A 27,868-nucleotide genomic window follows, 5' to 3' on the forward strand; every position below is an offset into this window, starting at 1 on the left:
CCACACATGACAACAATGTGCATGTGGGGAGGCGTCCACCGTCGCTCTGTCCTAGGTCTAGCTACTGCCAAGATGATTGCTATTGGGTTTTAAAAAATGCAAACAAACCAGAATGTTTTTTTCCCCTACACCGGAATGACCAGTGGTGCAGCCAGACCTTTCTCCAGCTATGATACAGCGCTGTTGAGGTCTGGTTATGTGATATTAGAACACTGCTCACGATTAGAGATTGACCTGGTTTTATTTTGGTTTGGACTGTGTGCTCCTTAATTTTCAGCATTAAGTGCTTAGTGTTCCCTCCTGAAATGATTGTAGAGATGGTAAGGTTTTAACATTGGCTCTATCTGTTTAAAAGTCCAGTGTGTAGGATTTAGTGGCATCTACTGTAGGTGTGAAGTTGCAGATTGCAACCAACCACATACCTCTTGTCTGACCCTCTGCTATGGTGGGAAAACGCAAAAGGCCCTCTCTAAGCCAGTGTTTGATTTGTCCATTCTGGGCTACTGTAGAAACATGGCCTTGCAATATGGCGGCCCCCATGGAAGAGGACCTGCTCCCTCTGTAGATATATAAAGGCCCATTCTAAGGAATGGAAAACACAGCTATTCTTAGTTTCAGGTGATTATACACTAATTAAAACATATTTCTGAATATCAGATTCCATTCCTGTTAATATTATTTTTCATTTCTGACAAGTGCTTCTCTATCACATCATGAGATATTATAGTGTTGCTCTTTGCAGTCTTCCTACAGGGTGGGCCATTGGTGCTGATTGAATGAGATTTTGGGGTGGTGAGACTGATGGACACAGTGAAAAGGTAGAGGGAGAGAAGGAGATGGATGGATGTTGTTTTGTCTCTCGGAGGTAGACAGGGTCTTACTGTGGTGGCCCACTGTAGCAGAATGAATATAGATGAAACTCTGGTCTGCACAGTTGTCAGCTAGTACCTACTGTTGCTTCATTACCACTGGGAGTGTAGTGGAGGGGTAGATGAACAGAGGAGGGGTGTGTGTGACAGGAGCAGGGAGAGGGGTTGAGGGGAGGATAGAGGAGGTTGACTTATTTATCATTATTGAGCTGTGAGGGTAGGCTGTCGGAAACACACACACACCCACACACACACACACACACACACACACACACATACACAGCCTTAGGGACCAACCACTCATCCCCAGACCCAACCTGCCTCCCTCTCTTTCCATCTCCCCTTCTCACCTTCCTATCCTCTTCCTCTCTCTGTTTCTACCTCTTCCTGACTGGCTGTTTTTCCCTTGGATGCACAAGTATATAATGTATTTGCTGTTACATTACAGCGCTGTCTAAATAGTCTTTGTCTCATGGGTATTACTTTTCCTTAACAAGGTGGTCACACTATACCATAGCTTACTATACTTAGCTGTACTGTTGAGATATACTGTTACTTTATAAATCCTAATTCAGAAATAATTAACAGTATTTTTGGGGACATTTTGGGCATCCAGAAAAACTTGATGTCCAAGTCAGTTTCAGGGCGAAGGTCACACTAGCATTCATAACAAGTTAAATTTATTGCATTACATTGGAATCACTGCTATTGTTGGATTTGCTCCCGGAGACAGGGTTAGGGTTAGGGTGTTTTTTTTTTTAGACAATTGTGAAACAGAAGTTGATGAAACAAGATGTCTCTTGAATTAACAGTGTGGCTATAACTTATCATCCAATTTGGTGACCTGTAACTAGTGCGAGTCCCTGCTAGCTCGCATGTTAAGCCTAGTTTCCCCCAAAGTGCTTTTGGTATAGTACCCTTTGGGACCCGTACGTAACATAGTTACTGTGCCCCAACCCTAGATCTGTTTTGTGTTTCCATGACAGGCATTACTTGAATGTAGGCAAGATTGTTCCCTGTTTTGGACTGGTGGTGACAAAATCTCAGAAAAAACAAGCAATCATTATTTTCTGGCATTTTATAGACAAAATAGTGATGGATCATTTGTTAAAGTAACTGAGAGATTAATTTACAATGAAAATACTTTTTTGCAGTTATATGCAGTCCTATGAATTTTAGTATGGAGTATGGTAAAAGTTTACTTACTTTTTTTATTATGTAAAAATGAGAGTGAGATGATTGAATACACACAGATTATGTATACTGCTCACACATACTTTGTGTCTATGTAAATCAATATTTTGAAGAAAGAAATAGAATCTGAAAGCACGTTCACACACAGACATAGTTATGCATTATAAATACATAATTTAGTCTGTAAATTTGCCATGGAGAGAAAAGATGAACAGAGACACCAACCATGTGGTCACGTTTCATGTCAACAAAACACAAAGCAGATTACATTGTTTCCACGCAATTAAAGCAGAGGGCACGAAAACACAGCAGCCATTCTGCCTAAACAGGAGAATATGAATAATGCAGTTTTACAGAATGAGATTATTACACTTAAAATATTAACAAACCATGTAAAAGAAATTAAATTGAACTCAATTGACCTGCTGTAGTGTAGCCTGAATTCAAACCTTCAAACACTTGAGCATAGTCAAACTCATCAAGGGAGAATGCTGCAGAGGCGATTGTCATTAGATTTTGTGTCTTGGCCTCAGACAGACGAGTTCTCATGGCCTTTTTAATTGTGTTGTGAACCTGCACTCTGCTGCCAAACTGGAGACTGTAATTACCATCGCCACTTCAGCCAGAGGTTTTAAGTCGGTCCTGCAAGCACTAGCTTCACTGGATGGAAATCTTGCAGCATGCACTCCTTCTGTACCGGGTGCGCGCTGCTCCCTTCTGTGACCCATAGTGGTCACAGATGCGCTCCAAGGCTCTCAGTCCGCAGCATTTCAAGACCGGATAGAGAGGGGAGCCTACTACAGGTGGTCTAACATGTGGTTATTGACAGTGTTGCGTGTCAGTTACTAACATAACAATAGATCGCCCTCAGTGTTCTGTCAGAATGGTGGTCAGCCTTAAGGTTTTTCTGTCATTGTTAAAAACATTCAGTCAATGATGGAAAACATAGGGGACAATCTAATTTTGATAATGGAATTTGTGTGCAGTTTTCTCACAACAGGCAATACCTTTTTTTTACAATACCTTTTTACACATATTAATTTGATCCGTTTTAATATAAACAAATATTAGTTATTGCAGCTTTAAACTGGCAACAGACAACTTATCCCCCTAGCTTATCCAAATGGTATTATTGTTGCCGCCTCTGGTGCAAAGACAACGAGATCATTTCCATTTTCCTCCTCGCAAATAAAAACACAAGACAAAATGTGAGCTTATTTAATCATGTGAGGTGATGGTGAAAACACTCAAAATAAATTTTCTCTCAAATAGCACATGAGCATAATTAACAAATATGACGTTTGAACTACTCTTTTTACCTACCACTGAAGACCTTTTCAGAGCCTATATTGTCTGATTCAATAAGTGACCAGCTATATCCTTATTGTTACAATAATCTGTCATTATTATTGGTTTATTGCTTCAGTGGTGTCTCTAAAATTTAGTCATGCATTTCTCTTGTAGTGCTGTCTGGGAAAGGAGATTGTCTACCAATGTGCTAAATGTAAATCCAGTGCCACACACTGTTTATTGCATGACAGCGTTGAGATACAGCGCCAAGACCTTGTCTAATGCGCTCCAGGCAGTGTGGTTTTGATGCATTTCCTGACCCCCTGGATCACCCCAGCCCCCTCCGCTGCTGTTGAGAGTTTCCCTGATTTACAAGTAAAGCACTGGAGAGAGGGATAGAGATCGTTGTACTAGAAGAACGGGTCGACTGGGAGGGCACAGAGCCAAAGCGAGCATGGTGGTTTTAGCTAGGGAGAGGGGGATAGTGGGGGATGGCAGGGAGTGACAGAGAGGAAAGGAGAGAAGGATCAGTGTAGAGGGAGGGGGAGAGGAGATGGCATAGAGTCAGAGGGAGAAAGAGAGAGAGTTGTACTTGGAGAGGGGGAGTGGATGGCATGGAGTGAAAGGCAGGTTTCCAGGCCAGACTTGAGCTGCAGGAAATTATTTATGAGCCTGAACAAGATGATGCTTCTGCTGCCTATGATGAAAAATCTGTGTGTGTGTGCGTGAGTGTGTGCGTGTGTGCCGCAGAAATGATGTGTGAACAGTATTACAGTGATAGAAGCCAGGGGGCAGAAGGCAGAAATCCCCCTTACATATACATGCACGCACACACGCACACACACACACACACACACACACACACACTGGTGAGCCTATTAATGATTTATCACTATCTTCCACAAAGGATAGGAGAACAGAGGGGGACTCTCTAAGACAGTCATGGGTCCTACCCTTGTGTCTCTAACATAAGATGACCACTCCACACACACATAGACACACACATACATGCACGCACAGAGTGCAAGCCATTGTATAATATAATTATATACAGCTACTGTGTTGTATTGATTAGAATTTTTTTTTTAAATGAGAGTGCCACTGACAGAAAATGGATGATGACAAATAACACTGTACATCTTTATGCCTGTCCGTTGGTCTACCTGTCTTTCCTCTTTCTCCTTTTGTATTAGCCTGACCTTTGTCCTATGTCAGATTGTCTTTCTGACTAGCGTTTGTCTCTAAGGCCTCTCATTACCTGTCTGTATCCCTGTTTCTTTATTTGTTTGTCTCCTTGTCTTCTTGTTTACTTATTCGAGGCTGTTTACACCTGTGTCATGGGTGATCCGATCACAAGTGGACAGCTCTAAGTATGTCAGTCACAGCTGGCATTAGAAAACGTCTTGACATGGATCTCAAGTGACCACTTGTGGTTTGATCTCACTCCTGCTCTGTATGCAGACAAATATGTACATCACTGGGACAAACAGAAACAACTTTTTTTTTACACAAAGAAAGAACTTAATGTATAACATTTGCAGAATTTACAAGAAGTGGGTTAGGGCTAATTAAGAATTGTTTATTTTCTTAGAAAGTTACTTTCTGCTAATGTAAAAACACAAAATTGCACGATTTTTTATCTTCTTCATAAATTAAGTGTAAATGGTGAAATCAGTTGAAATAGTGTGTTCAAACAGTTGCTAATGTTGGCAGGCAAGAACGACTCGGTAGCACAGTTGACAGAGCACATGTCCCATGTACACAGGCTTTGTCCTCGCTGAAGCAGCTCAGGGTTCGAGTCTGACCTGTGGCACTTTGCTGCATATCATTCCCCCTCTCTCTCATCCTGTCTCCTGTCACCTCTCTGACCCCTCCTGTCAATAAAGCCATGAAAGGCCAAAAAAAAATGTTGGCAGGTAAGACACAGAGTAGCTGATGGACTGGTACAGCGATGCTGTGACAAACTGAAACTTTTTACAAGGAAAGAAACAACAACCTGAAGAATTTGCTGTAGCCCTTTGTAAAAGTTTTCCCTCACCTCAACTCTTAAAGTTGTGCAGTTTTTTAAAGGAGTCTGGGGATATTGTGGTCACTAGTTCAATGGTGAAATCAGTGTTCACAAACATCTGCTGCTAACCTTGTTAGGTAAGAAAGCCTGAATATGTCACAACAGTGGACAAATTGGAAATCATACAGCATGCTTTTTGTACAAGAATCCATTTAGTCTTTTGTTGTAGCTTCTTCTTCTTCTTTCATACAGGATGTCAGATAAATAGGTCATCCTTTAATGTGGCCCAGAACACATTCGTGTGCAGACTGCTAAAAGAATGTGATCACATTTGGCCCAGACTACAGAATGTGGTCCGAGTGATCTGATCTGTGCATCCTCCTCAATCTTGGGTGCATTCACACCTGTACTCAGAGCTGTCTATTTGTGAGTGGATCACCCAAGGTGCATGTTGATGCCTCATAGTTTACATGTGTCTGTCTGCTGGCCGTTTTTTGTCCCGTTTGTCTATTTGCAACTCTACCTGTTGCTGTTTTCTGCTGTTTTGTCCACATGTCTCCTCCTCTTCTACCTGTCTGTCTTTCTGTTAGCCTGTTAATCAGAGAGCCTGTCCCTCTCTTTGAGTGTGGCTATTAGTGGTGTTAGATGTGCTGTTTGAGGCTAATAGATGGTCTCTGTGTCTCTGCCATAGGGGCTCATTGAAAGCCAGGTGCACTGGCTTCTAAAGGACTTTAATTACAGAGGGAAATCACATCAGACATGTGAGCACATGCACTTGTGCACACACAGGCAGACATACAAATCCTGCATCAAGTCATGTGATATAGTTTTTGTGATGTGCGCCTCTTTCTTCTTGAGACTCAGAGGCCAGGTGCAAACATGTTTGGATATAAAACTAATCTACTGATCGACACTTGAAGACAGGATTTTATTGTTCCATATCCGCCGAGCCTTTTAACTCTTTTCATCTGAAAACAGGTTTTTCCAACTTTTTTTAGCCAGAGGTTCAAAGTGTGTAAATCTTATCTGACAGCACTGAGCTACAGAATAAGGGAGATTTTTAATTTAACCCATTTGCCAGGAAGCCTGTTGAAACCTGGGTAAAAAAAAAGGAAATCCTGTTTAAGCTAGATATATCAGTAAGATAAAAGAAAGGGATCTAGCGGTTGTTTTTTCTGCAATTCTCAAAAACAAAAGTGAGTTTATTCTATCATTTAGTCTATAATAGGAATGGATGGCCATTCAACCTTCCTTTTCCCAGGTGACCGCATGCCCAGTGGGAGACAAAATTGTATAGTGATAGCGTTGTTTATAGGGAACCAATGTAAATTTGGTGGTTTCATTATTCCATATCCATTACATTGTGCCATCAACATTTACTTCGTAATGATTTAATATAATGAATCATTTTCTGCATCCTTATATCAGGATGTTTGAATATCTTTTATACTTACTATACACTGCAATACTTATTTAGTACTTCAGGCTCAATTACTTAATTAATTAGGTTTGTAGTCTTTGTGTCTACAGTTTCTGTTAATGTATTGCTAGAACCATATTCGCCATTATTATTCTCTCAATAATTCTTTGAGTTAATTTACCCCCTGAATCTGATTTACTCCATCCTAACTGATGTCCCCCCCCCCCCACATTGGGGGAATCACTGAAAAAGATGCTACCAAACATATTAATGCTACTGTATCAACAAGCAGTACAGCACAGTGAGAGCTTCAGAGTGGGAGTACAGTCAAGTGAAGGCATGAGGAGGCATGGTGCAGTGTAGTCACTTGGGTAAGCTGTAAAATAATTCAGGATGGTTGGGACATGATTTAGAGTTATGAATATTTTAAATAATTATGCTAAAATAAGACCTAACATAGCATATTATTCCAGTCTAATGACTTTTCTGATCCTCTGCCTTTTCCTTCATCACAAACATGAAGCTGACACTTTTGGTTTTGAGTAAAATATCTTGACAAATACTGGATGGATTGCCATGAAATTTGGTTCAGATATTCAGTGTCCCAAGAGAATGAACCTTATTGGTCTTAATAATTTGATCATTTCATGATCCCCTAACTGCATCAAGAGCTACAAGACCCTTTTACGACTGACATTTTGACATGTCAAAGCAGGAAAAGTACAGGTGAAACAAAGTTTGCTAACGATGGCTCAGTTCCATTAAGTGTCTCAGAAAGCCACGTCAGTGAGCCAGCATGCACAATACCAAGACCCTGGTGTTCACCTAATGGAATGCAGTTTTTGTAAATTTATAAATTACAACCTGTGTTTTACTGCTGTAACGTCTGTGAGCATGTTTATGTTGATTGCACGCTAACATGGTAAACTGAGATGGTGAAAAATTGTTCAAACTTGGCAAAGTTTTGCGTGTAAAGAAAAAACAATCTTCGATGACCTTGGTAGCCAAGTTACTGGGAAAGGCAATGCAAAAATTTGGATTCAATTTCTTTAAAGTTGACTTTCTGGAGATGTGAGGTTTAAGTAGGACATGGAGTATAATATAATGAGTGTGTTATAATGAGAATAACTTCCTCTGTCTCCTGCATTTCTCTGTCTGCATCATAATGATGGAGTTTCTGCATGAGCTACTTGTTTCTCACCACATGTAAGTTATCTCTCTCACACTCCATCTCTCTCTCTTTCTCTTTCTTTCAGTCCCCCCCTCTTTCCTTTTCTCTGTGTAGTTCCTGGCAGGGCTACAGTCTATTAAACACACAGACAGTGGGTGCTCCCCCGTGGGCTCATTAGTGAGCTGGCCCGCACGGCCTGGGGAATGCTGGAACAGACCATTCTACTGGTTCCCGGAGGTGTGCCAGAGGATTCATTATCTTGTCGTACTACGTTGTCCCTTGGTATTAAAACCACAATGTGATGTCCTATATTGGATTAATAGATGGTTATTTAAGCGATCAGTTATGATTAGAGTCCCCATGTGGTTGAATAGAATGGGACTTTAATTTCTATAAAATGTTAAATAACCACAGATCACAGCCTGACCATTGAAGCATTGTATGTCTCCATGAAAGAATCAAGATTTTTCTCAATTTCAAAAGGTTCACTTTGTTTTGGACTCAAGGTCTCCACAGAACAGTAGGGACATTAATTTGCTGTTATTGCAAAGTGCATATATTTAGGCAGATGGGATTGAGGTAGATCTGTAGAGTAAAGGATAAAAACTGACAGTCTACTTCCTCTGAAGAACAGCAGCTATAGTTAGTTTGAATTCTTGTCTATTATAATACAGTATTTTCCCATGTTGACCAGTTTTCATGGCAGAAGTTAATCCAAATGTCCAGACCGACCTTTCAAACCATTCCCACAGCAGAATCCACATAATCTACAACTGCTGTCCATCCATAGGACTGAGGATATTGCAAAATATATTTTTTTATTGTCTTTGAGGAGGGGGATAACATGAACATTTAGTCTCTCATTCATTAAATGTTAGGCATTGCATACATATACAAATGCAGAGACAGTCAGTACAGTTAGGTGTGAAATATGGAACTATAAAGTAGTGTAATAATGTCATTATCTGTCACCTGCACCACTTTTCAGAATTACCATGATAAATTACCATGCTTAAATGAATGTTTCAGCTGTTATTATTAACCTTTACAGCAGAATACAGTTAACTGTGTTTTATGAATAGTCTCTATTGTATCTCATATCTAGGGAGAGTAGAGTCTAAGTGATGTAACAGAGTGAAACATAATAATAACCTGACAGAGGCAATCACTTCTGTTCTACTTCCTGTCTTTCTCCACAATGACTTTCCTGGAAAAACTCATTTCCTCAGCCGCAGAGATTTCATTAGCCCGGCCCCATTGTCTGAACACAAACAACTATTCTCTAGTGAGGCAAAGGTGTGTGGGCAAATACAGTATACACGTAACACGCACAAACACTTGCACACCAACTCAAACACACTCACGCATGCACACACATACACACATGCAACTTCTCTCTCATTTTGTATTGAGGCGATGTTGAGAGCTAATCTAATTGTCGGTTTTGTGATTGCATTAGTTCTTTGTTCATTTCTGCCTTTTGGTGTATGACTAGTCGATCTTTGAGTTTGTAACTTGACAATGAACAAGAAAATGTGTTATTCACAATGGCATTATATTTTACACAAGAAAGAAAAACATTTCTGGACTCAAAGTGCTGCAATATGCTCTGCTATTAGTATGCATTTGCACATTGCACAAGTATGAAAGCTAATCTTTATATTAGTACAAATAAAAAACATTTACCACTTCATTCTTCTAATGATGAGAAGCTTTCAGAACGTTCTGGAGTACAACAGTATGTTATTTTGTCTGTATTGTCTCTATAAAATATATGTAATTATGCTAAGGAAGGTCATTGGGGTCAGTGTCATAAAGTTGGCATTAAGGACCTTGTGTTTAAGCCACAAGATTCTTGACCAACTCATGGTCCCTAATCCTCTTGCAGGACAACTAGAAAATCAATATTTCAAAGAGTTTGAATATTTTTAAGGCAGAAGTTGTCTGGCGAATGTACTTGTTGTGTAAAGGTTAAAGGTTTTTTCAGTTGGGATTTTTCATAATGGACTATACAATTACAGTAGCCATCTGTATGATATTGTTGAAGTAAAACACTACAAATGTTTCATTTACTGTACTAAGAGATAATGAGAAATGTTGGTGGGGTTTATCAGATCTAGTTGTCAATGCCAACTTAAATTCATCATTTCAGTTAATAATATATACTTATGGTTTGTGTGTCTGTCTTACAGGATGATTCCATAGTTCATCACATGGCTGCAAAAGTCATAGAGAACATCTCCACTACTGTGTCTGGCCCCTCCCACCACCTGTTTACCACAGAGATAGGCTCTGCCCTGTGGTACCTGTTTACTCACTCCACTGTTGAGGCTGTCAGAGTCACTGCCATCTCCGTAAGTTCACATGCATGAAAACAAACACATAGATGGCCAAAACATGGTGATTAACTCCAGTAGGTGACCTTGAAAAGGCAAGCTGTTGATACAAATCAGGAGGGGGAAAACATTTTTTTTAAGTTCTAGCTTAACATCAAGGACTTCATGTGCAACATGACATTACAAGGGAATGGGAACCCAATCCATGAATGACTTTCACTGGCTCAGTATGTGCATACATGTTTATCTGTCTGTCTCTGTCTCCAGTCTCTTTCGAGGCTAACCCGGATGGTCCCAGCAGTCTTCTTGGCAGTGATTGACACCTGTGGCCCTGCGGCTATCTTGGATGGTGTGGGAGGAGCAGGGGCCCAAGTCCAGCAGCACCTGCTTACAGCTATGGCCAGTGCCTTGCTCACCTCACGCATTCACACACACCGCGTCACACAAAACAGGGTTTGTTTTTACTCTTATGCACTTCTGCATATGAATCTAAGAACATATTGCAGAGAGTTGAACACAAATGCAGAGAGAAACCCACACACAAACAATCATATTGTCTTAATGTTATATTTTATTGATATTACTACAGAGAAATGCTACAGGAGATTGAGGGGGTAACATAACTGGGTAGGGTTTGATTTTTATTTTATAAGTTTATGTGAGAAAATCACGAATAGGGAGGTTTCTACATAAGGGCCAAGGGATGAAAACATAACAATGTGAGAAACAAATGAAACTCTCTTCAAATTTGATAAATCTTTACTTTCTGCACTCTCTCTCTGTCTCTGTCTATCTCACTCTGTCAGTATGTGTCTCTTTCTTCTGTACAGTTCACGAACTGATGCTGAACTGTGCATGAACTAATTTGTCAGGAATTGCTTATTTAATTTTTCATAAGACAGCCCATCTAGTGTGTATGCAAAGTGCTAATCTTGGTAAGGCAGGGGTTTTAAAATTGATTTGAAGGTTTTTAAGTTGGAGTCTAGCATTGGTAATTGACTCTGAACTGAATTTATTTGCATTGAGCATTTCCAATTTAACACCAGAATACAAACTTAGTACTTCAACTCTGCTCTAATTATACACTGATATGCATTCACCCCCCTTCTCTCTCCCCTCTCTCTCTCTCCCCTGGCACAAAGACAGACAGTCCAAGAGTTTGTTTACACAGAACTCTGTCTGTTAGAGTGTGTGTGTTTGTGTCCATGCATGTGAGAGAGTGGCTGTGTGTGTGTGAGCGCAGGCACAAACACTAATTTGTAGAGTGTGTCAGTATCTGGGCTAATTGGCTGAATGAACGCGCTGCAGCCCTCTACTTCAGCGAAGCATTATGGGTATTGGGGAGGGACTTATCAGCTAGGCACACACTACTGGGCTTTGAAATTAATTAACTTGGTGTATTGTCCCATAGACACACATGCATGCACATTCTCTCCCACACACAGACACACATACAGAGTAAGAATTGTATGGTGTTGGTGATAATGATAATGGTAATGGATGTTGGCCAGTCACAAATTTTTCCAACCAGTTACTGTCACTGAGTTTATGCTAAGTGAATGGATGTCTAAAGTAGCTGTAGGCGGGCATGTTTGTTTTGTAAGTGTGTGTGTGTGCGTGAGTGTGTGTGTGTGTGCGCTGCGGACATGTTGTGTGATAATGTGGAGTCTGAGCTGATTAAGATTTATCCTGTTCGTTGATGTAGTGTCAGAATGTTTTTGGACGGGGGGGTAGAGAAAATGTAAAATTGAATAATTTCTTATTTATTTGAATACATTATATAGATATGTTGCAATAATGTTGATAAAATAAACTCATAGCTTATAGTGTTATGTACAGAGTGCAAATATGTTATCTTTTCATACTCTGAATCGAACTACTGAGTTGGGATGTTTCCATATAAGCTTTAAGTTGTTGTCAGTCTTTTCTCTATAACTGACTAATTGAATTGCAAAGTATCATATCTCGGACTGTGCACCAGCAGAAACATTCACAACCAGTCAGGAAGACATTCACTGTATTCATTTGTGTGTTTGATGTCTTGTAGGATTTGGTGTTGAAGGTACTGCGCTGTCTAGAGAGTCCATCCACAGTAACAAGAGCCAAAGCATCACTACTACTGCTACTGCTCATACAGGACAACACACACACACTGCTTTTCTGCTGTCAACACAGGTAAAAACACACTCACTCACACCTGCACACATGCCCACGCCAGTGCGCACATGCACTCACATGCACTCCTAGCCAGGTCATTATGTCTACATTTGTTTTATCTTACTAACTGAGCAACAACTAGAAAGCAGCTCATATTTAGTCACAGACTGTGACCAAGTATGGTATAAAAATTGTCCCATTTCATACAGTATTTCTAATGGATATTTAAAGATCTTCATCAGCAGCTTTTAGTGTTAGATGAACTGACTTTCTTTGTGAAAGCAAACACATTTAGCTGTTCTTCAGTCTGAAGTAACATGTTGTCCATGTGACCCTACCAGCATAGAAGCAGCTCTGGAATTCATGATAAACCGTCTGATACAATAGACATCTCGGAAAAAGGCTGCAAATTTCAATTATAATAACATTTTGTTGATTAAAGAGTCGCAGTCTTTTTAACTGATCATAATGCTAGTTGTAGTCCCTTTATGCTACTCTCAAAACAAAAACTATATAATTGGATGGATAAATAATTCTTAAGTCATAACAAAACTATTTTTATGATTGATTGTGGAGGGTGAATTGAGGAGTCTCACAGTCTGTGGAAAGAAGCTACTGTGTAGTAGCTCTGTAGGCTGCAACTGTTGTCATTAAGTATCCTTTGGGTTCTGTGCAGGCACTCTACCTCACTGATATCACAAATCCTCGGTAGATGGGTAGCGATGATTTTCTGGGTTTAAATCACCTGCTGCAGAGCCTTCCTGTCCTGGGCCATGTACATCCCAGGCCAGTTTGGGATGTTTCCAGTCAGGATGCAAATAAACCTCCTTCAGCCTCCTACTGACTGACTGTACTGAGGTTTGAACCAGCGATGCTTACTCATAACTCCACTCAGTGTGTGAGACCACTGCTAATTAGTTTCTCTGGAATTTAGTTGCCCATGTTCACACATAGACTGAACAAACTAATAGAACAAACAAATAGCATTTGTGAATTCCATTTCAGGGTAGGATTCCCCTTCAATTATTTAGCTGTATGTTTCAGCGTTTGTTCTCCTACCCTGCTACACTATAGTTGAAAACTAAATTCCCTCTTCAATATACAGTGTGCTGGGTCAAATCCAAAATTGTGCTCCATGTTTTTGTTTTTGTTGAGAAATTGGCATTTGTTCCCACTACCATATCAGTAACTTTACATAGTTAATGTATGTATATTGTACAATGTCTAGTTCCTGCTAAGCCGTACTGTTAGCATGAGAGTCTCACTAGTGTGTTTTATTGATTGCTGGGGTGGGAAGATTGCTCACTTTTGTCAGTTTAAGAGCCTTTCACTTTAATTATGTGGTCTGTAGTAGCCCATTATATTCATGGTAATTCACTAAATCTGAAAACGCTGTTAACTTGTGAAAGTGACTTGTGTCCACACTACCATTTTCAGGTTGTTTGAGGGTTAAAGACAATAGAGTTTAGACATGACTTAGTTTTGACATATTATGGAATACACTTGATTTAAAGATTTATTAGATGATTACACCAAAAAATTTGTGCATGCATGCTTTTGTGGAGTGATTTAAAGCAAAGGTTTCACATTATGTTACAAGCACTCAGAGACTACTGTTCATACTCTCCGTAACCTTTGCGTTAACTAGCACAGCAGCTGTGGGAATGATAATATAAATTTATGTACCCTGGACATTAAGTTTGTGCTGCTGTATGTTGCAACTTTACTGGAACTTCAAATGGTTCATTAGCTGGTTGTCCTGTGTTTCACCCCACACTAACTTGCAGTGCAGCTGTGAATGTGAAAAGCCCACATGATCAGTTGCATATGCATGATATATACTGTATATACACAGCCAGTTCCCTTGATAATTTATGACCAGTTGGTATTTCAGTTTGAAAAAGATGCCCTAGATTACTGACATATGGATCCTTACAACTATCTCTCTCCTTCCTGCCTCCCCCCCCCCCCCCCCCTCTCTCTCTGTCTCTGTCTCTGTCTCTGTCTCTGTCTTTCTCTCTTTCTCACTGTTTGTTTTCTTTTATTCTTTTCGAACTGCCAGATTCACCTCTCCATAAAAATAGTATGTTTACATTTTGTTATATATATAGGCTGGTCATATATATTATATTATATTCTGTATGATTATTTTATGTTACAAAAATGAAGTGCCAATCTTAATTCACTACTTCTTACCTTTTGGTGAAAATAACCACAAAACCTCTCCTGGGCCGCTATTGTGGAGCTCTCTTTTGTCCTCAGTAATACAAGTAATTATTTGTTTTAATTGTTTTATAATATCATACACAAGTTAAAATGTTTTATCATACATAACAGTCTAATTGCGCTTTGAGTATTTTGAGTTCATACTCTGACAAAAGTATCCTCGTAGATGTCATTATCAACAGTAAATTAACTTTCTTTTTTGTTGTGTTCATGAACACTTAAGTCCCACAATGCAATCAATTCACAGAGGAAATAAAGGAGGTAGTCTCCATTGGAAATAATTAAAACAAATTGTTTGTGGACAGATTCAGGAATTTCTAAGAAAACAAAAATGAAGTGATTTTTGGGAAAATAGGTTGTTTCCAAATTTTGAATTGGCAGTAGCCTTCCATATGTGCAGTTTGTCAGTGTATGTCTGCATTACCTTCCACTACACTATCTGCCTGAACACTGAACCATGAAGAATGGATAATAAAAGAAGTAGTAGATACCATATACTAATTCTAACATGCCTATGTCATATGAAACTGGGACATAGACAGCCTTTTTACACAAAGATCCCGCAATATTACGACAACAGAGACTCACCATTATTCCGGCTTTGCTTATTTAGACTGAACCAAAAAATGCCAGCATAATGCTGATCCAGTGTGTGATATAAGATAGCGTGCCAGTGTTTTGGAAGCAAAAGAGGCGAAGCGTGTAATACAACAGCGGGTCTAACAGCATGTGTTCTGTTGTGCTGTCTCTCCCTTTTTACACAGAAGTGTTTTATATATAACAGCAAGGCGGAATATCAGCACAACATTCCTGCCTTGAACAGGCCGTGTAAAAGTGGGTATAGTCTGCAATAGGAAATGAAAATGAAGCAGCATGATTACCTCATTTAGCATCTTTTTGATTGGACCATTTTCTCTGACATTATAGCACTATGTCAGACCATAATATGCTTGTTCTTTTCTTATAATGGCTTTACTTAGTTTTGAATAGTTATGAGAATAACTGAATTCCTGAAAATCTGAACACAGACTCCTTGTACATGTGACTCCAAAACAGAATGAAGGTGTATTTATTTCTAACTTTCTTCTCAGCTCTTTTTCTCTGCCTCGCTCTCATACACACACTTTCTATCTCTCTCACTTGCTCTCCCTCTGTTCACTGTGTTAGAGCTGTCAGAGTTGACCTGCCTGTCTCTCTCCCACCGAGCACTCTGCATGATTCAACCACACACACAGACACACGTCTTTCCCTCAGTCCTGCTCTCACCCAGGCACGTTGTGTTTAATTAGCTCCTCAGTGGCGTGAAAATATGTGTGTTCATGTGTGTGTGTCTCTATGAGATAAACTTGCGCAGGCCTCACTAAGGAAGTGTCAAGATTGCCATTGGGAGTGGAGTGTGATGGCTTTCAACAGAGGCAGTCACACACACACAGAGCAGGCCACTTGTAGGTCAGTTGTGTGTGAATACTTTGTGAGTCTCCCACAGTGACTGACAGAGAGGTGGCAAGTTTGTCTCTCTTTATTTAGCAATAGGGAAAAAATGGCTGCAAGACTAATAGAGGAACACACAGGCAGAAGTCTAGCAGGGAGACGAATCGAGAGACAGACAGCAAGCGGGCAAAGAGCTGGTGAGAGAAAGAGAAGTAACTAGCCAGACAAACATACATGTACAGTAGATGGATAGATATAATGCATTTTGCATTTAAAAAGAAGTTGCATTATATTTGAGGCTAGTGTGATCTTCTGATAATGTTGACTGTTGTGTTGTCGAAGATAGATTTATGCTTGAATGAAAGGAAAAGTGTGACGAAAGGGTCCACCTAGCACTAAAATTCAAACACATGTTCTGTTCATGGACCTACTGTCACTCTTACCTTGACTGACAGGCTAAGAAAACACAGGCTATGACAACAACAGCTAAATCTTAGTTAATAATGCCTAATGTTAATGGTTTGCTTACATCATCATCACAAGTTATTTGTGAAATGGTCATATCATATAATTAATCGCGATTAAATATTTGAATCGATTGACAGCCCTAATATATAAATACACCGATCAGCCACAACATTAAAACCACTGACAGGGGACGTGAATAACATTAATCATCTCATCACAATGTGATGTTCTGCTGGGAAACCTTGGGTGCTGGCATTCAAATGAATGCCACTTGACACGCACCACCCATCCAAACACTGTTGTGGACCAAGTACACCCCCTCATCACAACAACACTACCTGATGGCCCCCCAGCAGGACAATGTGCCCTGACACACCGCAAACACTGCTCAGGAACAGCTCGAGGAAGACAATAAAGGGCCCAAGGTGTTGACCGGGCCTCCAAATTACCCAGATCCCAATCTGATCGAGCATCTGTAAGATGTGCTGGAGCAGGTCTGATCCATGGAGGCCCCACCCCCCAACATACAGGACCCAGAGAATCCACTATAAAACGCCCTGGTGCCAGACACCACAGGACACCCTCAGAGGTCTTAAGTCTATGTCTTGACAGGTCAAAGCTGTTTTGGCTGCACAAGGGGAACCTTCACAATATTAGGCAGGTGGTCATAATGTTATGCCTGATCGGTGTATATAAGAGGTGTGAATCTTCACTGGCCTCACGATTCGAATGCAAAACTATTCTTGAAGCATCGCATCAGTGTATGGCATCCTCAATGATCTATATTACTGCACATGGCTACTTTTTCATCATGTAAATTTGACTTTTATGCAGAAAGTCCTTCCAATAATCAGACTACAGCAGTCTACAAAATAAAAGCTGCATCTTTTCAATACATAAATATTACAAAAACAAAACATTTATCCATCTACATTGCCTTTCACGTTTGTTGTAATCTACAATAATATTGTTTTCACATGACAGCTTTAAGATAAGGCATCTATTGACTCTGCTGGACACACCTCTCTCAGAGTTGGACAGCAAAGTTGACAACGCCTCCTCAGGTCTTGGCTGATTAGCTGGGCTTTTGGCTGCAGACGTCCAACTTTAGTGATCCCTTAACTTTTTGTTAAGCTGCTTTACACAGATCTTTAAATCTGCATTTGGCAACTTGAAAAAATAAGCAAAAATTGTGGAAATACAACAAAACAAAATAAACATAGACCCACTGCCTCACTGCTTCCTCCTTCTCAAAAATACTCCCTCCAAATAAAGTTCATGGCATATATGAGACATCTTAAAACAGTCCAAACATGTTAGAACATGTTAACTAAAGCATTTACTCACAAAACAACAAAAGATATTTTTGGCAGATTTCACCCACAGTCTACACTATAACTATTACTGTGGAATTAGCATTTGGCAAACTTGAAACATACAAACCTTGTTATTAAAATTTTACCAGCTGAATCTAGTTATAATAAGTGTATTGTTTAAATTTACACATAGTTTAACAAGTGCATTTGGAAAAGTTAAGCCACCCACCGCTGGTTGCCGTACTGACCAGAGTTAGGCTCCTAATACATATGTCCTCTGCCAAGTTTACAGTTGAAATCAGTCCCACTGTTAAGCTTGTTGCATACCACTTCTTCAGAGGTAACACATAGTGGACCAGAGCAGCCCTGATTGTTTTGGAAATGTGAGTTGAAGATATGCTTGGACTTGGGATATGGAAGCTGAATATTGTGGTTAACTCAATGTGGTTTAAAGTAGTTAAATTGAAATCATTCATATATAGTAGATGACCTTCATAGAACTGGAACTAAACATGGCCCTATCATGCTTATGCTGGCTTATCTGTTTGAAATCCTTCTTTTCTATCTTTCATTTTTGTCTTTTTTTAATGTGTTTTCACTTTCCGTTGTTATTGTTAATTCAGTTGTTGTTTTAAATGTTTATAACATGCTATTAAGGTATTGTTGGGAGTAATTATTTTCATACCTGAGAGTCTAACGTTGGTGGTACAAACTAGGCTTTGCTTTGCACTCACCCATAACAATAACAGAAAATCCAGCAATTACTATTAGAGCACCTCTGAAATGCACTGGACCCGAAGTACACTAACATTAGCTGTGCTGTATTCCACAAAACTGTACTGCTAATCTCTTATGCAGCATTATGAGGAAAAATACTGAATTAGTAATCCCCCACTGCCCCTGTACCACTCTAAAGCTTAGAATCAATATTTGTTAACTAATATGACCTCTGAATCTCTCTGCATGTATCTGCATTCATACTGTTTGTGCTTGTACACACATGTGTGGGTGTGTTTGTGTGTCAGTAATGAATATCAGTTAGCAGTGGTAACCTTCCCTTGCTGCTCTGAATTTGTGAATAGAGTATTATTGATTACTGGTCAATACAAACAGTCTGACGAGAATGAAAATGTTCTCAAACTCAGGGCTTGTCTGTTTGCCTCCCTCCTTGCCTCTTCTTTTTCTTCAACTTGTCAAAATTTTAATCACAATGGGTGGATGAGTAGAATAACCCCCCCCCAAAACTCCATCCACATCCACAACATTCATTTATCAGTAATGATACATACTTTTTGTGATGTGCAATGCATGTGTGTCTTCCATCCAGACTTGTGATGTACGTGGAGAGAGACCTCCGCAAAGCCACGCCCCTCAGAGAGAATCCCAGCCAATCAGGATACCTGTCTCAGTGTCTGGATCTACTGATTGTATATATGAGTAGCACTGCACCACTGATACTGGGTACACACACACACACACACACACACACACCCCTCTACATGAGTGTACATGTCGCTAACATGCTGATTTGAATTTGCAAATCAATTCAGCAACTCAACATTCTCCTTTTCCCATTCCTATAAATAGATTCATAGACCCACTGAGCAGGCAACGTCTGTGGACGTCAAAAACAGATTGCTATCATGTCCGTCGGGCCAGGCCATGATCTGGACGTCCATTGACAGCCAGAATTAATCGATAAATGACGTTGAGAAAAGACGTCCAGTCAGGCCATAATCTAGACATCCACTGACATCCAGAATTAGTTGAGAATAGACGTTCTTACTGGCTATGATCTGGACGTCCACGGACAGCCAGAATTAGTCGACAAACGACTAATAAACGTCTATACAACGTCCAGAAAAGACATGTATAAAAAACCTTCATTCTGGCTCCCCAGAGGACGTCTTTTAGACATCTTGGATGTCCACAAATGACGTCTACAAGACGTGATCTAGACCACTTTTTACTCACTGGGGAGGTTCATGTTAATAGGAAAACCAGCTGTGGTAAAATGTTCTTCTCTTTGATTTGCATTTTAAGAGCACAAAATACGTTTTTATAAAAATGTACTATGCATTTCAGTAAGTAACCCTTTGAGCCTCTAGTCTCAGTCCATCTAATTTCCTCCTTTGTCCCCTGGTCTTGTCTCATCTCCCTTCTCTAGAGGATGTCTTGTGTGCATTACGAGGTGTGATCGGGAGGAGACACCCATCTACAGCTCAAAGCAGACAGCTTAAACACACTTTGCCTACAATGTCCATAGTGCTGGAACTTCTTTCATCACAGGTAGCTTGCATTGTTCAGCAAAGTATTGGCCAGGTGCTGTGACACTGTGTATAATTTGGGTTTGTGTATAAAAAGCCCTCAAGAAAAATGTGTATTCCTGCTCTTCACCCTCCCTTTTTTCTTAGTTGTCCATTTGCCAGTGTGACCTACTCCCTGTCTTCTTACAGGTCTTTAGATCTCAAATAGTAACTGAAGAGTTTCTGGCTCAAATTGGACTCCTCCTGGTGAGTGTTTGGTAATACAGTATTAGCAATGGTAATGGTTAGATAAGGACTCTTTATCTGTCTCCTCATCTGAGTGATTCCTTTACAAACTGAAGGCAAAAAATAAAGCTGTTAAAACTGGAATGCATTGGTATTTTAAATTTAGATTTATTTGACAAATTAATATAAAACACAATTATCATGAATGAAAGTGCATTAAAACTATGCTGACCAAGTGTTGCTGTAGTATTTAGTTGTTCTCTGGTGTATATTCTCTCTTTCTCACAGAACTATATCACCTCTATAGAGTTGAATGAAACAAATCTGGCCAGTGCTTTGGGTGAGTTACTTTCTCAATTACTAAAATGTTTACACATGACATGTTCAATAAGATAAAATAATGTTGGCACCTTGTAAAAATTCACATTTTTGGCATGTGAAGTTTAGTTGTGGGTCCTCAGGTCATCTTTGCATCATCAAAATAAATATTTATGTGGAAGATGAGGAGAGACACAGGTCCATACATACAACCTTAAAGAGACAGATGTGGCATTGAATTTCAAATGCTTGTGCACAAGGTAAGGGGCAGAATGCATGGTTGGCAACAGTGCACTGCATCTGGAGAAGCTGGGGCCGCTCAGTGCCAATAAAATCAACACCACTCCAGTTGCTAGCTTATAAATGGAATCCAGCCAGCCGTCAGTGCAGGGAGTTGAGTTACTGGTCAGCCTGTAAGTCATCCTGCACTGTTACTGAGGAGATGATTCAGTAGAGCTGAATGATGATGATGATGTGATTCCCTGTTAGGTGCAGCAGTATGTGAGGAGCTGATTAGGACATCTCTGTCCATTGTGGAAGTCTTTAGCCAGCACCATGTTCTCACCTCTCCACATCATAGTGCTGTAAGTAATAATGCAAGTAAATATGCAACTGACTTCCTGTCTGACTCACTGTCTGTCTACCTGATATAGCTGACTGGATGTTTGTGTGTCTATCCGTCTGTCTGTATAAGTGTCTGACTGACTTATGATATTCAAATATAGGACAGGTATCTTGTGACACTCAACAAATGTCAGTACATTTCCTCTGATGGGTAGACCTTTCATCATCCTTCTGTTATACTTCAGGCTGTCACTTTAGACTGACAGATTTTTTTTTACTGTTTACTCATTTAGAAAAACATAAGTGATACATTAGTTGCTTTGTTGTGATAGAAAATTTGCAAAGTGAAGACTATAAAAGATTTATTTAAAGAGTCTCCATCAACATTTTCATGTTGTGGTTTTATATTCAGTGTTTGTCTTCCAGTCTACTAAACCTGTACATTAGTTGTGAAAGGACAGAGGGTCAAGGTGTGCGCTATTAGGAAAGACACGAATGAATTATTGAACCAACTGAGCCTCATCAAATCTGTTTGTGTGTTTTCCTGTTTGTGTGTGTGCCTTCTTGTGTGTGCATGGAATGGGACAATGAGATTGTGTTTAATGAGTATTGACGTATGGAAGTGGAGAGCAGCAGGAAGCAGACAGGATAGAGGGAGAGAAAAGAAAAGAGATGAGGAATAGACGAAAGGAGCAAAGAGGAGGTTTGCTGCTGCTGATAGTCAATAACACGGGAAGACACTTTAATTACCACCAGCCAGCTCAGATTAACTTTTATTGCCCGCTGGACAAGGACACACAGTCATGTTTGAGTTAGTTTATGTCTCTGAATCCTTGTCACGAAGTAAAGTTTGCAGCAAGTTTTGCATCCTTTGGTTTTAGACAAACTGCTTTCACACCATGGTAAACGTTAAATGTGTTCTTTAGTCATCTTAAAAAGTTCAGCTATGTAAGCATAACCTGTTTAAACAAAGTAGTGTTGGGGAGAAATTGAAGTCTCCCAGTTGATTGAATGTGTCATAAAATTTTGTTATTGAAAAACAGTTAAAACTCTTTATAGGCTACACAGACCCTTAATAATCTGAAGCTACAGCTGTAAATTTAAAACTGACTTAATTCACTGAGCATGATGTTATTTCACTTAATGTGCTTTCAATCACAAAGGTTGGTTCATTTCATTTTGCATTATGTTAGCATATTTTTAAATTCAGAGAAAAAGTGTTGACCATTCATTTTGAGGGGAAAAAAAGGATAAAACAGCAACACAACACACAGCAATGAACCAATTTTTCAAGCTTGCCACGTAGCTCTGATAAAATAAATGGAGTACACCAGACCACCAGACAATGAGTAACAATTAATTAGTTACAGGAACGGCCAGCTGGTGTTATTAAACAATATGGAATTGAGTTAATTAACAAAGTTTATTAGCACTTCCTGAATGCCCCACTTTGGCAAATACAGAAAACCACCATTCTCTTCTGCAGTGACAATCATTCAGTCTATATTGAACATGTTTGTATCTAGGAGCTGCATGCTAACAATAGCCTGTTTGTTGATGAATTAATGATATCTAGTTGCTTTAGCACAGCAGGTACTATGGAGAAAAGGGTAGTTTTGTGTACTGCCTAATCAACAATGTACACGTGAGGTTTGTTAGTTTGTTTACCAGCAGAAACAGAAGTAGAATTATAGAAGACCACCTATCGTCTGTAATTTGCAAGTACAACACAGCATACAGCATTCAATATTTTTTTTTATATATTACTATTTTTGTCTTGACTGCAAGTGAAGGAACTTCATCTTTAGTTGCAATGGTGGTGAGAGGAAATGTTTCTTTTTTGCACAGCTTGTACAATAGGTAGAGGGATAACTAGGTAAGAGAGCAAAAGAAAAAAAAGGAAAACGTGGAAAAGAAAAGGATTTCAGACTGTGAAAGGACATGTCACCCATAGTTCACAGCTCAGAGAAATTGCAAATTGCAAAAAGAGAAATTGGACCCCCCCCCCACACACACACACACGCACGCACGTACACTCTCTGTCCAGTCTTTTGATGGTTGTGATATTAATACACACGCCATTAAGTGGTGGACAACATCCTTTGTAGTTTCCTTTCTCTGGCTTTCGATGTAATGACCTCACACACTCACTCAGCATTAGTGTTGTTTCTATGGTAATATTAGTAATCATGCAAATTCATGCAATACACATTCATGCCTAAATAAGGGCTTTGACAGTTGTGGAAGTACGTGTGTGTGTGTGTGTGTGTGTGTGTGTGTGTGTGTGTGTGTGTGTGTGTGTTTGATCAAAGAGATCATTCAGCAATGCATTTCCATAGTAATTTGATCCTCTGTGGCAGTGGTCTGTGAGGTTGATGCCCACTGAATTAATAAAGTGCAGTGTCTTCTTTTTAGTTCAATGTAAAACTAGATCCTGTTTTCAGATTTGCTGTATGTTTAGTAGACTTTTAGAAGAAAAGCTGAAATTACTTTCTTTAATATTTTCTTTTTTCCCTCGAAGGGAGGAACACTGGACCAAATTGAACCATTGATAATACCTACGCTGTATATGTCCAACAGTGACATTGAATATGAACTTTTTTTATGTATTGAAGTCTTTAGCACATGGACACATGCTGGTACATTTTCTACATGTAATTTTCTACTGCTACAGAATTTCAGCCTGTTTTCAGCTGAGTTGTTTCATGCAGCACGTATGATTCAGCACTCAGACATCATGTGCAGATGGACCTACAGTATATGACACCAGATTGTAATTGAATCTGCCAGATGTTTGCTTTTACTAGTAGAGCAATACAGTATGATGTGTAAAGTTTTATTTTTATCCATTTATGTCTCTTGCAGGTTGTGAATGCCATCCTGCCTCCTCTGACAACACTGGCTTTCAGCAGAAATGGTAAGTTGGCCATATTTGAGTGAGGGAAGAGGGAATGAGACAAAGTGGAAATAGAAGCAAATGTCAGAGTGAGGGAGGAGGAGGAGTAGGAGGAAGAAAAAAAGAACAGAGAGACTGCAAATGGGAAAGAGTACAAGACTTCAACTGAGGACCTTTGTTGCCTGACACATCCCCCTTTCTTTCCCCTTGTTTCTGTCAAACAAAGACAAAATGCCAAAAAAATTATCTTTGAAAGATACTTAAATAGATACTGAACATACATTCCTCAATAGATAGATAGACAGATTCATATCAGAATGACAGATAATAGATTGATGAAGACAGGTGTGTGTAGAGAAAGGACATGACAAAGAACAAGGGAGATGGTGAGCAAAAGAAGCAAACCCTGAATGTTTAAGGTCGTAAAAATCTCTTCAGTATAAAAAGCGCCATTGTAATTATCCTCTACAGTGTTTTGATTTTTGACCCTCACTGAGTCATTATGTTTGGTTTCTGTGGGTCCCAGCACGGCAGAGTAGGAGGATGTTTTATGGAGCCAGTTTCTCAGGGTTAAATAACATCCTTGGTGTGTGTGGGCCATTAATACTGTGTTTACTTATGACTTGTTATCATGTCATCCTGTTACTCAAAAACAGCTTGTAACCTTGAGTCCGCCTCTGCTTTATTTGAATATTTAGATATATTGGTATATAGTGGTAATGGACATCCTTAAGTTGATTCTTACATTCTGGCATTAGCATTGCCTCTAAATCAACAATTTTCACTTACAGTAATGGACATCATGATGGTTATTATAGTATGGTCCCCTTGGAAACAAAAATGCAACTAAGAAAGAAGCTACAACTGACTACGCACTCATACAGTATACTAAACACTTGTTGTATCTTATATTAATGCTCTGCTTCTTTCTGTGTGTGTGCGTTCCAGTGGACTGGTCTGTGTTTGTTCTGAGGGTGCTGTCTGAACTCAGTCTTGTCCTGCTGGTTCAGGAGAGTGATGGGACTGAGGACGATGAGAAGACAGAGGAAAAGAAAGAGAGGGGAGATGAAGGAGGAAGAGCAGCAGAAGGAGTAGATGATGGAAGCTCCTGTAGTCAAATGTTAACTCTCATCCTTAAAACCCTGCTTCCAAGGTTGATCTGACTCTTTCTAAGTATCAGTCTTACTGTCTCTGGTTTCTTCCTTTGACTTCTTGTGTCTGTAGGAACAGAAAACAGTTAAAGGTTCTATGAGGAGCATTTCAAAATAGCAATATTAGTGTAAATGAGACCATCATCAAAATTATTCCTACCCTCTGTTAGGTGCCAATGGTATTGTAATTGATTTGTTTCTCAATTTCTCAAATTTTCCTTTGACAACCAAGACAATTTTTCAGCCAAAACAGCTGGAGTGGCAGTGGCAGCCAGTTCAATAAAAGTTTAAGCCTTTACAGTTCAGTGAGAGCAGGTGATAATGTCAGAGCTGATCTTTAGAAAAAAGTAAGACCCAGATTTGTTGAAATGGAAACAGGAATATCCATCCATCATGAATTCTTTCTTGGGTTTTTTTGCCAAGTGACAGTCTTGTTATGGGTACTAGTAATGTGAGAATGATTTATTGAAACCTCCAGCACTTTAAAATGGAATATATGGAGTATTTTGTGTCTTGCGTCCTGCTTCTGTGGGTCCACATCACATCCGAGTACTCGTTGGATCCAGCTAACTGACAAATGTCTGTCTTTATGAGTGTTGCATCAAATGATTGTGCAATCTATGGAGAGCAGAGACACTCAAATACAGTTTGCAGAATTTCACATCATGGCAGAGTGAGAGATCTATACTGTCTCCTCCTGTACCATTATTATTTTTATCTCCCTTTTTAAAATGTTCTTTTCTCTCATGGTTGCCTCATGTGTTATCTCTTGTTCACCTTTATTTCCACCCCCATTTCTCCACCTCACACTCATATCTCTCCTCCTCCTCCCCCCTTTGCCTCTCAAATTCTTCCCACATTTCCTTTTCGCTCCCACTCTTATTATGACTCTCGTTCTCCCCTCCCCCTCTTCTCCATCCCTCTCTCCAGATCTGTTCCAGTTTACACTCTGTTACTAATGATCAGAACAGTACATTAATTATTAACACTACAAAAGCCAAATGTTGAACGCATGCATGTTTATGTCTAGGTATGAGTCTCTTCTTCGAGCAGCAGAGCCCATCCCACTGTACGCACTCAAACTCCTGGTATCGATGACTGAACACAGCACGCATATCTGCAGGTAGTGTACGCACACTTCAATCACACATAAAGAAAACAAAACGCTGTTAAGTCATTGTAATACAAAATGTGAACTCACTGTACCACTGTACAGTACAATCCTAAGTATTATTAGCACAATAAAGTACAATGAATAGTCCAGATATCTGTGTATTACCCTGACACTGAAGCTGTCCTATGTAAGCAAAAACGTACAAGCAAACCTGCTCTATAGATTACTGTTAACTGGAGATACTTTAGACGTTATTGTTCTGGTTCTCTATCCAAGACCAAGCTTTGGTAGTATTGAAGTGTTCTGGAGTCCTTGCAGGCACACACACACAAATACGCACAGGCACATTTTAGGTGCTCAGTGTGTAATGTATTAATGCCAAGGCCAGTCATTCCCAGTTCAGTACTGTGAATCACGATTAACTGTTTTTCTATTCACAACCTTGCACACACACAAACACACACACACATACACATACACACACACACACACACACACACACAACACACACACATACACAGACGAATATACACACACACACACACACACACTTACTTTAAGCAGTGATTCTTACTCACTGCAATAGATACCGATACACACAAATGATCATTTATTCATTGATGTAGCTTATGCACATTCCGAGCTAATACCAACATCAGTACAGCTGACCACTGCTGGTAATCTAAGCTCAACAATACCTTTTTCACCTGTCTTAAAGCCAGTGTTTTCTACACTAGTAATCAGTTTAGTGGCAGTCATGAGGTGCTGTATCAGCTAAGATGTGTAAAGACATGACATATTGTGCTGATATATCTTTGCACACTATCTACTCCTGAAAAGCTTTGTTAAAACGTGTACTGCACACTCCTCAAGTATACAGTACAAGACAAAATTATTGCTGGCATTAAAGTAAAATTCACTACTGCATAATGTTGAAGTAATTCGCTATTCAGGAATTTAAAAACATGTCTTGAGGTAGCAGTCATCTGACACCAAAATAAAAAGAGGTAATGATGTGTTTCCTGGTTCAGTTGCACAGAGAATCTGCTGATCCCCAGGCTAACCATGAGATGACTCACCTGTGTGTGTGTGTGTGTGTGTGTGTGTGTGTGTGTGTGTGTGTGTGTGTGTGTGTGTGTGTGTGTGTGTGTGTGTGTGTGTGTGTGTGTGTGTGTGTGTGTACGCTCACTTGCGTGCCGGATGTATGTGTGTTTGATAGATGTGTTCTGACAGCAGCTGTCAGTAAGTCTTGATTCTCTGGTCATCTGTCTTCTCTTTTCAGCTGTTGGCAGAGACAGAAAGTGAGGGTGAAAAAGAGGAGGCAGAGAGAGAATGAGGAAGTCGAGAAGTGGACAGTGGATGGAGGGGTGGGAGGAAGGATAGGAGAATGAAGTGGGAAAGAGATAGGCAGGGAGATTGGGTTTGATGGATGGGGGAATGGTAACAT

The 27,868-nt window shown here is 39.7% G+C and overlaps 1 protein-coding gene across 3 annotated transcripts in view; it reads left to right on the forward strand.

The window, feature by feature from the left end:
• Positions 1 to 27,868, forward strand: part of ulk4 (unc-51 like kinase 4) — a 77,731-nt gene that overhangs the window by 21,036 nt on the left and 28,827 nt on the right. For all 3 annotated transcript variants that reach the window (XM_073485983.1, XM_073485985.1, XM_073485984.1), the window contains 11 exons: positions 10,145 to 10,306; positions 10,556 to 10,741; positions 12,336 to 12,463; positions 19,214 to 19,347; positions 20,054 to 20,175; positions 20,343 to 20,399; positions 20,667 to 20,718; positions 21,186 to 21,280; positions 24,126 to 24,177; positions 25,105 to 25,309; positions 26,338 to 26,430. In XM_073485983.1, coding sequence (XP_073342084.1) covers positions 10,145 to 10,306; positions 10,556 to 10,741; positions 12,336 to 12,463; positions 19,214 to 19,347; positions 20,054 to 20,175; positions 20,343 to 20,399; positions 20,667 to 20,718; positions 21,186 to 21,280; positions 24,126 to 24,177; positions 25,105 to 25,309; positions 26,338 to 26,430 — 1,286 coding nt within the window. The remainder of the gene's footprint in view (positions 1 to 10,144; positions 10,307 to 10,555; positions 10,742 to 12,335; positions 12,464 to 19,213; positions 19,348 to 20,053; positions 20,176 to 20,342; positions 20,400 to 20,666; positions 20,719 to 21,185; positions 21,281 to 24,125; positions 24,178 to 25,104; positions 25,310 to 26,337; positions 26,431 to 27,868) is intronic.

This window comes from Pagrus major, chromosome 17 (assembly GCF_040436345.1).
Source record: "Pagrus major chromosome 17, Pma_NU_1.0".
Classification (NCBI taxonomy): Eukaryota; Metazoa; Chordata; class Actinopteri; order Spariformes; family Sparidae; genus Pagrus; species Pagrus major.